This window comes from Lissotriton helveticus, chromosome 11, assembly GCF_964261635.1.
Source record: "Lissotriton helveticus chromosome 11, aLisHel1.1, whole genome shotgun sequence".
NCBI lineage: Eukaryota > Metazoa > Chordata > Amphibia > Caudata > Salamandridae > Lissotriton > Lissotriton helveticus.
The window spans coordinates 1,092,724,003-1,092,738,356 of record NC_136072.1 but is presented as its reverse complement, the minus strand read 5'-3'; the positions used below and the strand labels follow the sequence as shown (position 1 = coordinate 1,092,738,356).

Genomic DNA, 14,354 nt, shown 5'->3' with positions numbered 1-14,354 from the left:
GCCTGATGCCTTTGGATGTCTGATGCTTGTGGATGCCTGACGTTTGTGGATGTCTGATGCCTGATGTTTGTGGATGTCTGTTGCTTGTGGATGTTTGATGCATGTGGATGCTTGATGCTTTTGGATGCCTGACGCTTTTGGATGCCTGACGCTTGCGGATGCCTGACGCTTGCGGATGCCTGACGCTTGCGGATGCCTGACGCTTGCGGATGTCTGACGCTTGCGGATGTCTGACGCTTGCGGATGTCTGACGCTTGGGGATGTCTGACGCTTGGGGATGTCTGACGCTTGGGGATGTCTGACGCTTGGGGATGTCTGACGCTTGGGGATGTCTGACGCTTGTGGATGTCTGTTGCTTGTGGATGTGTGACGTTTGTGCATGCCTGACGCTTGTGCATGCCTGACGCTTGTGCATGCCTGACGCTTGTGCATGCCTGATGCCTTTGGATGTCTGATGCTTGTGGATGCCTGACGTTTGTGGATGTCTGATGCCTGATGTTTGTGGATGTCTGTTGCTTGTGGATGTCTGTTGCTTGTGGATGCTTGATGCTTTTGGATGCCTGACGCTTGTGCATGCCTGACGCTTCTGGATGTCTGATGCTTGTGGATGTCTGATGCTTGTGGATGTCTGATGCTTGTGGATGTCTGATGCTTGTGGATGTCTGATGCTTGTGGATGTCTGATGCTTGTGGATGTCTGATGCTTGTGGATGTCTGATGTTTGTGGATGCCTGATGTTTGTGGATGTCTGATGCTTGCGGATGTCTGACGCTTGCGGATGTCTGATGCTTGCGCATGTCTGATGCTTGCGGATGTCTGATGCTTGCGGATGTCTGACGCTTGTGGATGTCTGACGCTTGTGGATGTCTGACACTTGTGGATGTCTGACGCTTGGTGATGTCTGACGCTTGGTGATGTCTGACGCTTGGTGATGTCTGACGCTTGGTGATGTCTGACGCCTGGTGATGTCTGACGCCTGGTGATGTCTGACGCCTGGTGATGTCTGATGCTTGGTGATGTCTGCTGCTTGTGGATGTCTGATGCTTGTGGATGTTTGTTGCTTGTGGATGTCTGTTGCTTGTGGATGTCTGTTGCTTATGGATGTCTGATGCTTGTGGATGTCTGATGCTTGTGGATGTCTGATGCTTGTGGATGTCTGATGTTTGTGGATGTCTGATGTTTGTGGATGCCTGACGCTTGAGGATGTCTGACGCTTGCGGATGTCTGACGCTTGCGGATGTCTGACGCTTGCGGATGTCTGACGCTTGCGGATGTCTGACGCTTGTGGATGTTTGACGCTTGTGGATGTTTGACGCTTGTGGATGCCTGACGCTTGTGGATGCCTGACGCTTGTGGATGCCTGACGCTTGTGGATGCCTGACGCTTGTGGATGCCTGACGCTTGTGGATGCCTGACGCTTGTGGATGCCTGACGCTTGTGGATGCCTGACGCTTGTGGATGCCTGACGCTTGTGGATGCCGGACGCTTGTGGATGCCGGACGCTTGTGGATGTCTGTTGCTTGTGGATGTGTGATGCTTGTGGATGTGTGACGCTTGTGCATGCCTGACGCTTGTGCATGCCTGACGCTTGTGCATGCCTGACGCTTGTGCATGCCTGACGCTTGTGCATGCCTGACGCTTGTGCATGCCTGACGCTTGTGCATGCCTGATGCCTTTGGATGTCTGATGCTTGTGGATGCCTGACGTTTGTGGATGTCTGATGCCTGATGTTTGTGAATGTCTGTTGCTTGTGGATGTTTGATGCATGTGTGGATGCTTGATGCTTTTGGATGCCTGACGCTTGTGGATGTCTGATGCTTGTGGATGTCTGATGCTTGTGGATGCCTGACGTTTGTGGATGTTTGATGCCTGATGTTTGTGAATGTCTGTTGCTTGTGGATGTTTGATGCATGTGGATGCTTGATGCTTTTGGATGCCTGACGCTTGTGGATGTCTGATGCTTGTGGATGTCTGATGCTTGTGGATGTCTGATGCTTGTGGATGTCTGATGCTTGTGAATGTCTGATGCTTGTGGATGCTTGATGCTTTTGGATGCCTGACGCTTGTGCATGCCTGACGCTTGTGCATGCCTGACGCTTGTGGATGTCTGACGCTTGTGGATGTCTGATGCTTGTGGATGTCTGATGCTTGTGGATGTCTGATGCTTGTGGATGTCTGATGCTTGTGGATGTCTGATGTCTGTGGATGTCTGTTGCTTGTGGATGTTTGATGCTTGTGGATGTCTGATATCTGATGTTTGTGGATGTCTGTTGCTTGTGGATGTTTGATGCTTGTGGATGTCTGATGTCTGATGTGGGAGGAGGGGGGTTAGTCATGAGTATAAGAGAGAGAGATCCCTTTAAGCTGAAAGCAAATGGACAGTTTTAAGAGGGAGATAAAAGGTTCGAAAAGAGGGTGACCCATTAATGTCTGTGCCTGTGGATGCATTTTGTCCAGGATGGTGAATATGTGATGAAAGAAGATGACAAAGGCACAAAAAAAACAAGCATTTGCAATGCAATAGATCTCGTATTTGCGAGATTTTGAGAGCTACTGGCATTCTAAATGACAATGCCTTTAATTTATGTGTTTTGACAACCTGCAAGCGGTGCATAAAACACGCCCTTTCTACTTGTAGTCCTTGTTGACTTAATAGCACCAAGAGATTTTGTTTTGGTAGTGTTTGTTAACGCTATACGAATGTTCATTTAAAAATAATTGCATTAATAATGATTATAATTATTAATATGAAGGAGGCTCTTCCTGTACTGAGACTAATGGAAGCTTGTCTGCTACGGTTTGTGCTGTATCCTGGTGTGTGAGAGAAACAAGCAGTGCTGCTGTCAGTGCTGGAATATTCGACGTGAGGGAAGCTTGCACAGCTGCTGCCTGTGTTGTAACTGTTCTCTATGCAGGGGATGGTGTTGGGGTGGGGGGAGTGTGTGTGTGTGAGTGTGAGAGAGAAGAAACAAGTAGAACTTCTGTCTGAGCTTTACATGTTTTATGTGTGAGGGAAGCTTGCACTGCTGCTGCCTGTGCTGTACCTGTTCCATGTGTGAGGGAAGCTTGCACTGCTGCTGCTTGTGCTGTACCTGCTCCGTGTGTGAGGGAAGCTTGCACTGCTGCCGCCTGTGCTGTACCTGCTCTGTGTGTGAGGGAAGCTTGCACTGCTCCTCCCTGTGCTGTACCTGCTCTGTGTGTGAGGGAAGCTTGCACTGCTCCTCCCTGTGCTGTACCTGCTCTGTGTGTGAGGGAAGCTTGCACTGCTCCTCCCTGTGCTGTACCTGTTCCGTGTGTGAGGGAAGTTTGCACTGCTGCTGCCTGTGCTGTACCTGTTCTGTGTGTGAGGGAAGCTTGCACTGATGCTGCCTGTGCTGTACCTGTTCTATGAGCGAGGGAAGCTTGCACTGCTGCTGCCTGTGCTGTACCTGCTGCGTGTGTGAGGGAAGCTTGCACTGCTCCTGCCTGTGCTGTACCTGTTCCGTGTGTGAGGGAAGCTTGCACTGCTGCTGGTGCTGTACCTGCTCCATGTGTGAGAGAAGCTTGCACTTCTGCTGCCTGTGCTGTGCCTGCTCTGTGTGTGAGGGAAGCTTGCACTGCTGCTGCCTGTGCTGTGCCTGCTCTGTGTGTGAGGGAAGCTTGCACTGCTGATGCCTGTGCTGTACCTGCTCTGTGTGTGAGGGAAGCTTGCACTGCTGCTGCCTGTGCTGTACGTGTTCTATGTGTGATGGAAGCTTGCACTGCTGCTGCCTGAGATGTACCTGCTCCGTGTGTGAGGGAAGCTTGCACTGCTGATGCCTGTGCTTTACCTGCTCTGTGTGTGAGGGAAGCTTGCACTGCTGCTGCCTGTGCTGTACCTGCTCTGTGTGTGAGGGAAGCTTGCACTGCTGCTGCCTGTGCTGTACCTGTTCTATGTGTGAGGGAAGCTTGCACTGCTGCTGCCTGTGTTGTACCTGTTCTATGTGTGTTGGAAGCTTGCACTGCTGCTGCCTGTGTTGTACCTGCTCTGTGTGTGAGGGAAGCTTCCACTGCTGCTGCCTGTGCTGTACCTGTTCCGTGTGTGAGGGAAGCTTGCACTGCTGGCTGCTGCCTGTACTGTGCCTGCTCTGTGTGTGAGGGAAGCTTGCACTGCTGATGCCTGTGCTGTACCTGCTCTGTGTGTGAGGGAAGCTTGCACAGCTTGCACTGCTGCTGCCTGTGCTGTGCCTGCTCTGTGTGTGAGGGAAGCTTGCACTGCTGATGCCTGTGCTGTACCTGCTCGGTGTGTGAGGGAATCTTGCACAGCTTGCACTGCTGCTGCCTGTGCTGTACCTGCTCTGTGTGTGAGGGAAGCTTGCACTGCTGCTGCCTGTGCTGTACCTGTTCTATGTGTGAGGGAAGCTTGCACTGCTGCTGCCTGTGTTGTACCTGTTCTATGTGTGTTGGAAGCTTCCACTGCTGCTGCCTGGGTTGTACCTGCTCTGTGTGTGAGGGAAGCTTGCACTGCTGCTGCCTGTGCTGTACCTGTTCCGTGTGTGAGGGAAGCTTGCACTGCTGCCGCCTGTGCTGTACCTGCCTGTGTGTGAGGGAAGCTTGCACAGCTTGCACTGCTGCTGCCTGTGCTGTACCTGCTCTGTGTGTGAGGGAAGCTTGCACAGCTTGCACTGCTGCTGCCTGTGCTGTACCTGCTCTGTGTGTGAGGGAAGCTTGCACTGCTGCTGCCTGTGCTGTACCTGTTCTATGTGTGAGGGAAGCTTGCACTGCTGCTGCCTGTGTTGTACCTGTTCTATGTGTGTTGGAAGCTTGCACTGCTGCTGCCTGTGTTGTACCTGCTCTGTGTGTGAGGGAAGCTTGCACTGCTGCTGCCTGTGCTGTACCTGTTCCGTGTGTGAGGGAAGCTTGCACTGCTGCCGCCTGTGCTGTACATGCTCTGTGTGAGGGAAGCTTGCACTGCTGCCACCTGTGCTGTACCTGCTCTGTGTGTGAGGGAAGCTTGCACTGCTGATGCCTGTGCTGTACGTGTTCTATGTGTGAGGGAAGCATGCACTGCTGTTCCCTGTGCTGTACCTGCTCCGTGTGTGAGGGAAGCTTGCACTGCTGCTGCCTGTGCTGTACCTGCTCCGTGCGTGAGGGAAGCTTGCACTGTTGCTGCCTGTGCTGTACCTGTTCTATGTGTGTTGGAAGCTTGCACTGCTGCTGCCTGTGCTGTACCTGCCCTGTGTGTGAGGGACGCTTGCATTGCTCCTCCCTGTGCTGTACCTGCTCCGTGTGTGAGGGAAGCTTGCACTGCTGCTGCCTGTGCTGTACCTGCTCCGTGTGGGAGGGAAGCTTGCCCTGCTCCTCCCTGTGCTGTACCTGCTCCTTGTGTGAGGGAAGCTTGCACTGCTGCTGCCTGTGCTGTACCTGTCCTAAGCGTGAGAGAAGCTTGCACTGCTGCTGCCTGTGCTGTACCTGCTAGACTTTGACAGCTGTTGAAAGGGAGAATAGATTTGATTAATTTTTTGATTTACTTTATGCGTTTTTATATAGCGCGGACTTTACCCGAAGGTGTCAAAGCGCTTCACAATGGGAACAGTAGCCTTACATGAGGAGAAAATTACAAGTGGACGTGTTACAAAAGCAAACGTTACATTGCATGAGGCAAAGATGACAATTGTGCATGTGCGAAAAAAGCAAACAAAATACAAGAGGTAGCAAGCGATACGTTACAAAAGGAAAAAGTGACATGTGTGCAATTACAAGTAGAGGTAAAAAAAAAAAAGGCAGATAACAAGACCAGGGAGACATGGACGAGAAGGAAGACACTGGAGAAGAGACGGAGCAAGAAAAGTCAAGGCAGGGAGGTTGTTCTAAAAAAACAAATCTTTTGGTCGTGACGTGCGATCATTGGAGGGGGGTGCAAGGGATGAGGGAACACGGCCTGGGGGAAGCTGGCTGGGGAGGGGGAGGAGAAATGCAAGGAAGTTAGGGGAGGAGAAGCCGAGAAACCGCAGAGCGCACGCTGGGCGAAGCCCTTTGATGTGCTGTGCGGCAAATGGAGGGAGGCTGATGCGCGTTCATGTTTGAACACGTGGTTCACATGAACTGCATGAAAACGCCAGCAAAAAGCTGGTGGTTTCATGAGCATTTTCAGCACTTGAATTCTCGTTCCTCAATGCGCTTGCGCGCATTTAAGGTCACGAGACCTAACGAGCCTAACAGGGGCAGAAAAAACGCGGCCGCGAAAGGAAATCCCTTTGAAGTCAAGCTGCTGAATGATAGGGAATCTGAAAGGCCTCTAGGAACCTGTAAAACAAGCTCTTGGCATTGCTGTGGGGAGGGGGAAGGAGAAATGCGAGTCACGGCCGCCAGGCCGTGAAGTGCGAAGCAGTGGGCGGGAAAGAAGATCCCTTTGAAGCTGCTGGGCAGAAATGCGAGCTCACGGCCTGGCAGCCGTGAAGTGTGAAGCAGTGGGCAGGGAGGCAGGAGCAAATGGTATGGGGAGCCTTTGAAGAGCAAGCCAGAAACACCAGGGGGGCGGAGAAGCAGATTGCCTAGGAGGCAGGCAGAAGGCTCGGGCTCGTGCATGTGCACATGCACTCGTGGAAATCCTCTTTTTGGGAGACCTTAGTTTAAGTCTTGGTTTCACTGCTATAGACTCGTCCTGTTCCATTCCTGTGGAATGGGAATAGGCCGAGACCTAACAATGGGAGATATGTTGGTTAAGTCTATGCCTTTCTCACACCAGCTCTTTCTTCCTGGGCACTTTAAGAGAACATCATTGCACGTTATCTCTTTTTTCTCGCACGTTGAGAGATGGAATGTCACTAAAGAAATCTTAGTATCGTACTCAATGAAATTAATGTATGATAAGCACTACATGTAACATATTTGTTTCTGCAGCCTTGTGAAAGTTACATTACATATAACGAAACACGTGTCGGCTGTCATCGGCTGTTCTCATAACATCACGACCTGGAAGGCCCTAGGACTAGGACCCCCAACGTGGCCGTTACTTTTTGTCTCTCGGTAGTGCTACAATGTTTAACAAACTGTGCATTTGAATGTGAATTTTGTGTACGATGTACTACTTGCATTTCTAAACACCCTTTGTACTGTCTGTTGGATCTCTTGTGTTGATTGCCCAGAGTTCCTTGATGTCCCATAGATTTTGGGAATTGAAATAAAAAAATAAATAGAATAAGAAAAGTGTTTGATTCCTATGATGTTCTCTTCTGTCTATTTGGAGTAATGATTACAACAGATTTGTTATGTCCAAGTAAAACCTTTGTTGAATGACTATTTTGGCCATCAGATGTATGGACCTAATTGCCACACTGCATAAACATAAATCTTAGAGTGCCGAGGTATAACCTACTCTTGTAAGATAATCAATAACAGGTATTTTTTGCCTGTTGACCCGACATCCTTGGTAGTGGGATGCCTCTTTTACCTTGAGTGGCACCGTAATATTTGCATATCCCCAATTTGGGAATACATTATTTCTGTACTTTTGGGAAAAATAACTCTGATGTGCGACTTGTCTGAACCATCACTACCATTTCATGTTATACCTTTAGAATCTTCAGGGTGTTGGAAGAAAAGGACACAACTTTGGCGTGGATACCTTATGTGGACAAAAAGTTACAGGGGCCTAAGCATGAAATACACTAAATAGCCAAAAAAAAGGCTTAGCTCGGTGGGAGCCTAGCAGCGAAAGGGTTAAAGTTAATGGTCCTGAGCAGGCATAGGTTGGAGGGAGAAATGATGGAGAGATTTGCTGAGATAGACTTTGTCAATATCATCCCTTACCTTGATTATCATTGTGAAGTGTCTGGTCACACTTGTTGCCAACCACCAGTTTATTTACATTCTTGCTGACATAGCAGTCGTTTTCCTGGCACAATTGCTTCACATTGTTGTAGGACTCCTGGTTATTGACCTCGTGTGCATGTTTGATGCATTTTCTTGTGCCAGTCCTATTTATTATTATTATATGTACATTCTAGGACTTTCGTGGAGGTATTGTGTGAATTAGCAAGGTACTGTCTTGTAACCTGTCATCATGTACGTGTGCTATTCATTTTCATGTATGTGACGCATTTTGTTTGCACGTTAGTATTTGATGCACTTTCATGCTGGTCTCAGCTAGCTTGTTTTTGCTACAAAAATATTCTTTACTCGTTCAAGGCGTTGACTGTTTATATTCATATGCTTCTTCATGTACGAAGCCTGTTCGTTGTCATGTACATAATCTGGGCTTTTGTCATTTTCATGAGTATTATCCGGCAATTTGTGAACCGATGCCTGCCACACGAAACTCCTTTTAGGACTCAAAACTGAGACAACAGTGTAAATCTGTATTACATCTCTTTCTCCTTTGCAACATAGACATCAGTTAGGGGTGATCTGGACAGCAACTGCTGCTCCTTCCTTGCCATTTTAGGCTGCGCCTACCAGACAGTGCAAGCTGACTGGTTGTCAAAGACCTATTCTGGGTTTCCTAAAGGCCTACAGTGGACCTGGAGCCCGCCCATTGCTCACAGTTATTGGCTTTATTGTCACTCTCCTCTTCTTTCTTCTCATTTAATGTTTTTTTCTTCTTCTTGTGTTTGTTCCTCCCTTGATCATACCATCTTTACCATCTTTTTGATTTGCTTACTTATTTCCTTCCATTGCTCACTTTAAGGGAACTACGTTTCTCTTTTTGCTTCAGCCATCCAGAAATGTATTGGTGTTCTAGCTCTCTCTTCTTGTGCTTTTCCACATCCCTAAAATGCCCGCCCCAAAGCATTTTGTATGTATGTATGTATGTATATATATATATATATATGTGTGTGTGTGTGTGTGTGTGGGTGTTTTCTTAGGAAGAGCGATTTTTTTTCCTTCACTTTACTGCTGTTTTCCAAATCTTTACAAAACGTTCCTTCCCAAAAGATAGTTCCTCCGCCTCACCCCAGGGGGATCCATCAAGCGGGAGCTGAGAAAAGGGGGTGGAAGGAGACCCAAAATACTTTTTTCCCCATGCAGTTTCCATAGGAAAAACTAGATGATACTGAAGTAAGGCTGAACAGAATTACATAAAATTTAGTAGATTGCTGGATATGTATCGAGAAAGCGTGTTTGTGATTTGGTATAATTCTGTTCAGCTGTTTTAGAGAAATTAAGGTTAAAAATTCATAGATATCGGTTGCTGCGGTCTCTGTGGGAAAAACAAACAAAAAATGTATTCTGATGATTTAGGTGCACAGGACACCTGTAGGATCGTGCAATGTGATTGACAGCTGCAACATTGAGACAAATGTTGAAGCAAGCACTACTGACTTTGGGACTTCGTCTGAGGATCCTAAAAATATTTTTTAAAACCTATATAAAGGACAGGATATGGTTGCTTTTACACCCTAGCCCTTGGAAGGGGAAGGGGAGGGTTGGTTCCTTTGGGACCCACCAGGGGCCAAAAATAAAATAAAAATGATTTTTCTGCCTCATTGTGGGCCTGCAGGACACACCGTGCCCCCCTGATCCAGTGGGACAAAAATAGTATTAAAAAAGGAAAATGTGGGATGGGGGTCTGTGGCTGCATGCACCGCTTGTAGGGGAGCAGGCCATGTCGCGAGTGATGTAATATGTGAGGTCATAAGCAGTGCATTGCAAGGGATGTAAGTTATAGTTAACTCCAGTAACTGTAACTGCTGAATTTTATTTATTTTATATGAGTAAAATCTGAGCCTAACTATAACATCCCTGTAACCTTTGTTTTTTAAGTGAATTTCTCTGTGGTTTTTTTAACTAGTAGTCTTGTTTGCAGAGTGGTGGAGAAAGGGGGCGTGGCCTTTGCCCTGTTAGCAGTCCAGCTTTGTGATGACTTACTGGAGATAACTGGCGGGGTTGTTGGCCCCTCAGTAGCCATTGGGACTTCATTACCCAACCAGTAGTGAGCCAGAAGGTGCATTTGTAGAGTGGTGGCAAAAGGGGGCGGTACTCCAACAACATCTCAGCAATCCCTCTGTGTGGGACTTACTGGAGGTAACAGGAAGGGTAGTTGCCCCCAAGGACCCTCAGGAGTAAAGTGGATTTCATCCCCCAACCAGTTGTGCGCCAGGGGGCGCGTTTGCAAAGTGGTGGAGATGGGGAGTGGGGCCTCTGACGACTTGCTGGTCCAGCTTTTTTAGTTATTTTTTAAATTTCTTTATGGGGGGGGGGTCCTGTTTCCTGGGCCAATTTCAGCTCTGGGACCCCATACCCCGGGGTCAGGCCTTTTTTGAATGGAGGAGGGGGGCAGATTGGCCTCTCTCCCCAGGTCGATTTCAGCCCTGGGGACTCCATCTCCTCTGGGCCAAGCCTTTTGATTATTTTTGTAAATCAAAGGGAAGGGGTCAAGTGCTGCCCCCCAGGCCGATTTCGGCTGCCTCTTTTTTGGGGTGCCCTGGTGCCACTCCAGTCACCCACTTACAACTGTTATGGACCCCCCTAGGGAAGGCTCAAGGCCCTGTGGTCCCTGGCGATTCCCTGCCTCCTGAGGGAGCTGGCATTGCTTTTACAGAGAGGGAGCTGCTGAACATGCAGCTCCCTCTCCGTGAAAGCAATTTTGCTCCACTTCCATCTCTCACTTTCTGGAAGCGGAGTTTTTGCTATTGATTGGCGGAGCAGTAAAGCTCCTGCCAAGCTATAGCAAACAGCTATTTCCCGGGGGTGGCCCCGATCATAGCAGGAGCCGGCTCTGGGGGGTGGTGGTTCCCAGTGCCATCTATGGATCTTTCCTTAGATTTTGCCCCAGGGAGGTGGTGGTCCCCGGAGCTGTTGGGGGGGGGGGGCGGGCACTTGCCCCCGCATTCAGTTTAACAAAAGCCCCAGTAGGTGGTTAAAATTAAAGCCACGGGGAGGAGGCAGACCCCGGGGCTGGAAGGGTGGTTGGTTCACGCCCTCCCACATTTTTTCAGGAATAGCCCCAGGGAAGGGGCACTCCCCAGGGCTGGGGGGTCTGAGAGGCCTCCCCATTTAAAAAGTAACTAAGCCCTCGGGAGTGATGGTCCCGGGATAGCGGGTGTGTCTATGTTAATAATAGCATCCTGTAATTTGATTTATGTTTTTACATTGGGTATGGGAGGTGTTTTAAAGTAGTGTAACTTAGATATGCATATGAGACATGCATGTTGCCTGCAGATTGCCCCACAGGTGTACAATATTGATCAATGTGATAATCTGATTACTCCTAGAGAACACCATGTGTAGAATTTAGTCAATGTTTTTCTTCCATACAAGGTTCTCGACTAAATATGGTTGCTCACTTTGAGAATGATTATAAAAGTGCAATTATTAATGATGTCCACTTGTCTTCAGGAAGTATGGCTAGAAAGGTGATAAGAAACAATCACTGCTGCTCACTAAGGGTGTAATTCTTATTTAGTATTGACGCTTTCTTGAGACAGGCTGCATATGTCCTAATATATTTGATATTTGTGGCAGCATGAGTGCTGCTGTTATGACTGTGACACCTGTTATGCAAATACAAATTAATCATGCCTTAAATGCATTTCAGTGCAAACACTCATGTGTATTGATGTAATTCTCTGGGCGTTCTTTCACATTTTGTTCTTTTTCTTTACTGTCACCTTTTGATTAATTTTGCTTTCACATGAATAATGAAATGAGAAAATGCTTAAATTGTTATTTATCTATGGTGTGGAAATGTATGGGATTTATTGTTTGAAGAAAGACAATATGGGGTGTCTTTTTCTTAACCACGTGAACATGTTAAATGATGCAATCATTGTGTGCCACGTGTATGTGAACAACTTCCACCTTTCCTTACTCTAATCCTAACGCAGAGCAAACCCCTACTTAAATCAGCCCTCTTCTCAATCCCTAGCTCTCGCCCCAGTCTGAACTCTAACCCCTACCCTAACCTGGACATCTTGGTTTTTACCATGCCTCACACCTTAAGTCAGATCTCTGCTTCTCAGTGACCTCATCCCTAAACCCTGAGCTCACAACCTTTTTAGCATATTTTGTTTGTTGCTATTTCTCATCTGTTTCTCTTTTCTTTATTTTTGATACTCTATTTTCATTTCACAATTTTAATTTGAAACATAAGCAAAGGTCTTTGTTATTGTTGTACTCATAGCTGAATGGGTGCATATGTTCTAGTGACTGTGCTCCTGGGTTAGTGGCTCATTTGGTCACCAACTCCTCAAATCTTTATTATTGGGGACATTGGAAAATATAGTTAGTAACACTAAAAATCATCATAGCTATTATGCTGTTAGACTCTTGTTGGCTCTTCAATGTGTGGTCTTTTTAGGACCCCAATGAAAAGAAGATTGTTCTTCCTACATTTTGGATTGTGTTTACTTATCCTACATCTGCTCTCGGTTTTGACAATTTCAGATGCAAGGAAGCTCCATGCAGCATCAGCCGCAGTTGCATTGCGAATACGACCGCTCTACGTTCTGCTGGGCACTGGTGGAGGATACGTTGGATACAGACAGTATGGGAAGTACCAGAATCTCCAGCTTGAAAGACAAGGGATAGAAATTCCACCAAAGCTTGCAAATGAAGTGGAGGTTAGTCCTGGAATGGATGAAGCTAATACTCAATGCACACATTTAAGAATGAGGAAATGTTATCATGATTTTGTCTGAGTAAGTTTGCGTTTTGCATGCTTGTGTTGTGTGAAGGTATCAAAAGAGACTTCTGTAGACATTAGGAGGCTCCTTAAAAGGTACGCAGTTTACGGATTAAACATTTGTCACTGGGATCCGAGTGTCTCTGATTTGGGAGAGCAGGGGCTTGTCTACCTTACCGATGTATGCAAAACTACTTTGATAAATAGTTTTTGCTCTGCAAGAGGCGTAAAGCAGAATGTGGACAGTAACAGTTCTACGATAACTGAAGGTATTTGAATCTTTGCAGTCAGCAACTTTGTATTTTATTTATCTCTAAAGTGGCATAACTTGTAAGTTATTTTTATGATCTAAATGACTAAAAAATACTGTGTTCGAGGCATGTGATCTGTAGATCACATGCTATGCATAACTCGCCATCTAGTGTTGGGTCCAGATGTTTGCACTTTGTTTTTCTTCGAAGAAATCTTTCCAGTCACAAGGTAGGTGACTCCTCCTTTTGGTGATATTGCGTATGGCAATAGTGCGTATGGGCATCAACTCAATCTTTAGATTGTTTTTTTCCGCCATCGGGTTCGGATGTGTATTGCTGCGCTCCGGTTCAGCACTGTTTCTCGGACCCCTTCGGTGCGCAATCCACTACCCTCGACGGTTTTGTTATTGATCGCGGTTTCCCATTCTTCGCGTATCGTCTCAGCTCAAAACAACTTCGTCTTTGTGTATCATTTCGGAAAACTCGTGGCGTGCTAGCAGTCAATAGAACGGACTCCTTTCAAACTCTGTCCAGGGTGTCGTGCTAAATTTCCGCGCACCGACTTGCCCGAAGTGTGCAACCTTTGCCTGTCCCCAGAACACGACGAGAAAGACTGCGACGCGTGCCGATCATTTCGATCGAATAAGACGCTTCGTTACCGTCGGGCTCCACGTCACGAGATGCATCATCAAAGCGGTACTGCACCGGACATCCTCGATGAAGATTCCGACACAGAACATCACGCTCAGGAGCCGAGGAAGAAGAACAACATATCTCCGTGTCCGAAGTCGACTCCGACATGGAAGAAGAGGAGCAGGTTACTCCAGGTCAGCGTACCATGAGTAAAGATACCCTCTTGTCCCCTCAACAAACAAAGAGAAAGGCTCTGGTCCCTTCTCTGCCTTCAGGCTGAGGTCGTCACCGACAAAAAGTTTGTCGCCCCGCCCTTGGACCTGGCACTAAAACACAAAGAAAAGCCTTCCGGCTCGGGCCGGCCCCATATCGGTGCCCAACCAACACCTTCAACACCGAAACCCAAACCGGAACATCTCTCGGTGACAATCCCATCATTACCAAAGAATCTACCTTCAGCACCGAAAGGTTCGGAGCCGAAACCTTCAACGCCGAAACCTGTGAGTAAGGACAAAGACACTCCATCTAAAGAGCCTCGGCCCGATTCCCCTCCTTCGGATCCGAAACAGAAAAGGCTAGTTATAAACCCAGATATGGGACATATCCATGCCACCCTTCCAAAAAAACGGAAAATAGACCAACCAGAGGATTACCACATTCCCCTCAAAAAGAAAAGTGTGGGTACAAACCCTTCTCCACCTTGCATTCCACCTCCTTCCCCCTCTGATCCCAACTTACTCCTCACACCCACAAATTCACCACCACCATGATCACCTGACCCACAGGATGATGGGGATAAGGATCAGGATAGGCCACAGGACACTGCCCCTGAGAGGATTATCACACTGACCCAAGAATGAACAATGGCCCTGATCTATATTCGTCCAG

General features: G+C 47.7%; 1 protein-coding gene across 1 annotated transcript in view; it reads left to right on the top strand.

Moving 5' to 3' along the window:
- Positions 1-14,354, top strand: part of PISD (phosphatidylserine decarboxylase) — a 290,490-nt gene that overhangs the window by 89,263 nt on the left and 186,873 nt on the right. Inside the window, exon 3 of the mRNA XM_078667731.1 lies at positions 12,345-12,520. Coding sequence (XP_078523857.1) covers positions 12,345-12,520 — 176 coding nt within the window. The remainder of the gene's footprint in view (positions 1-12,344; positions 12,521-14,354) is intronic.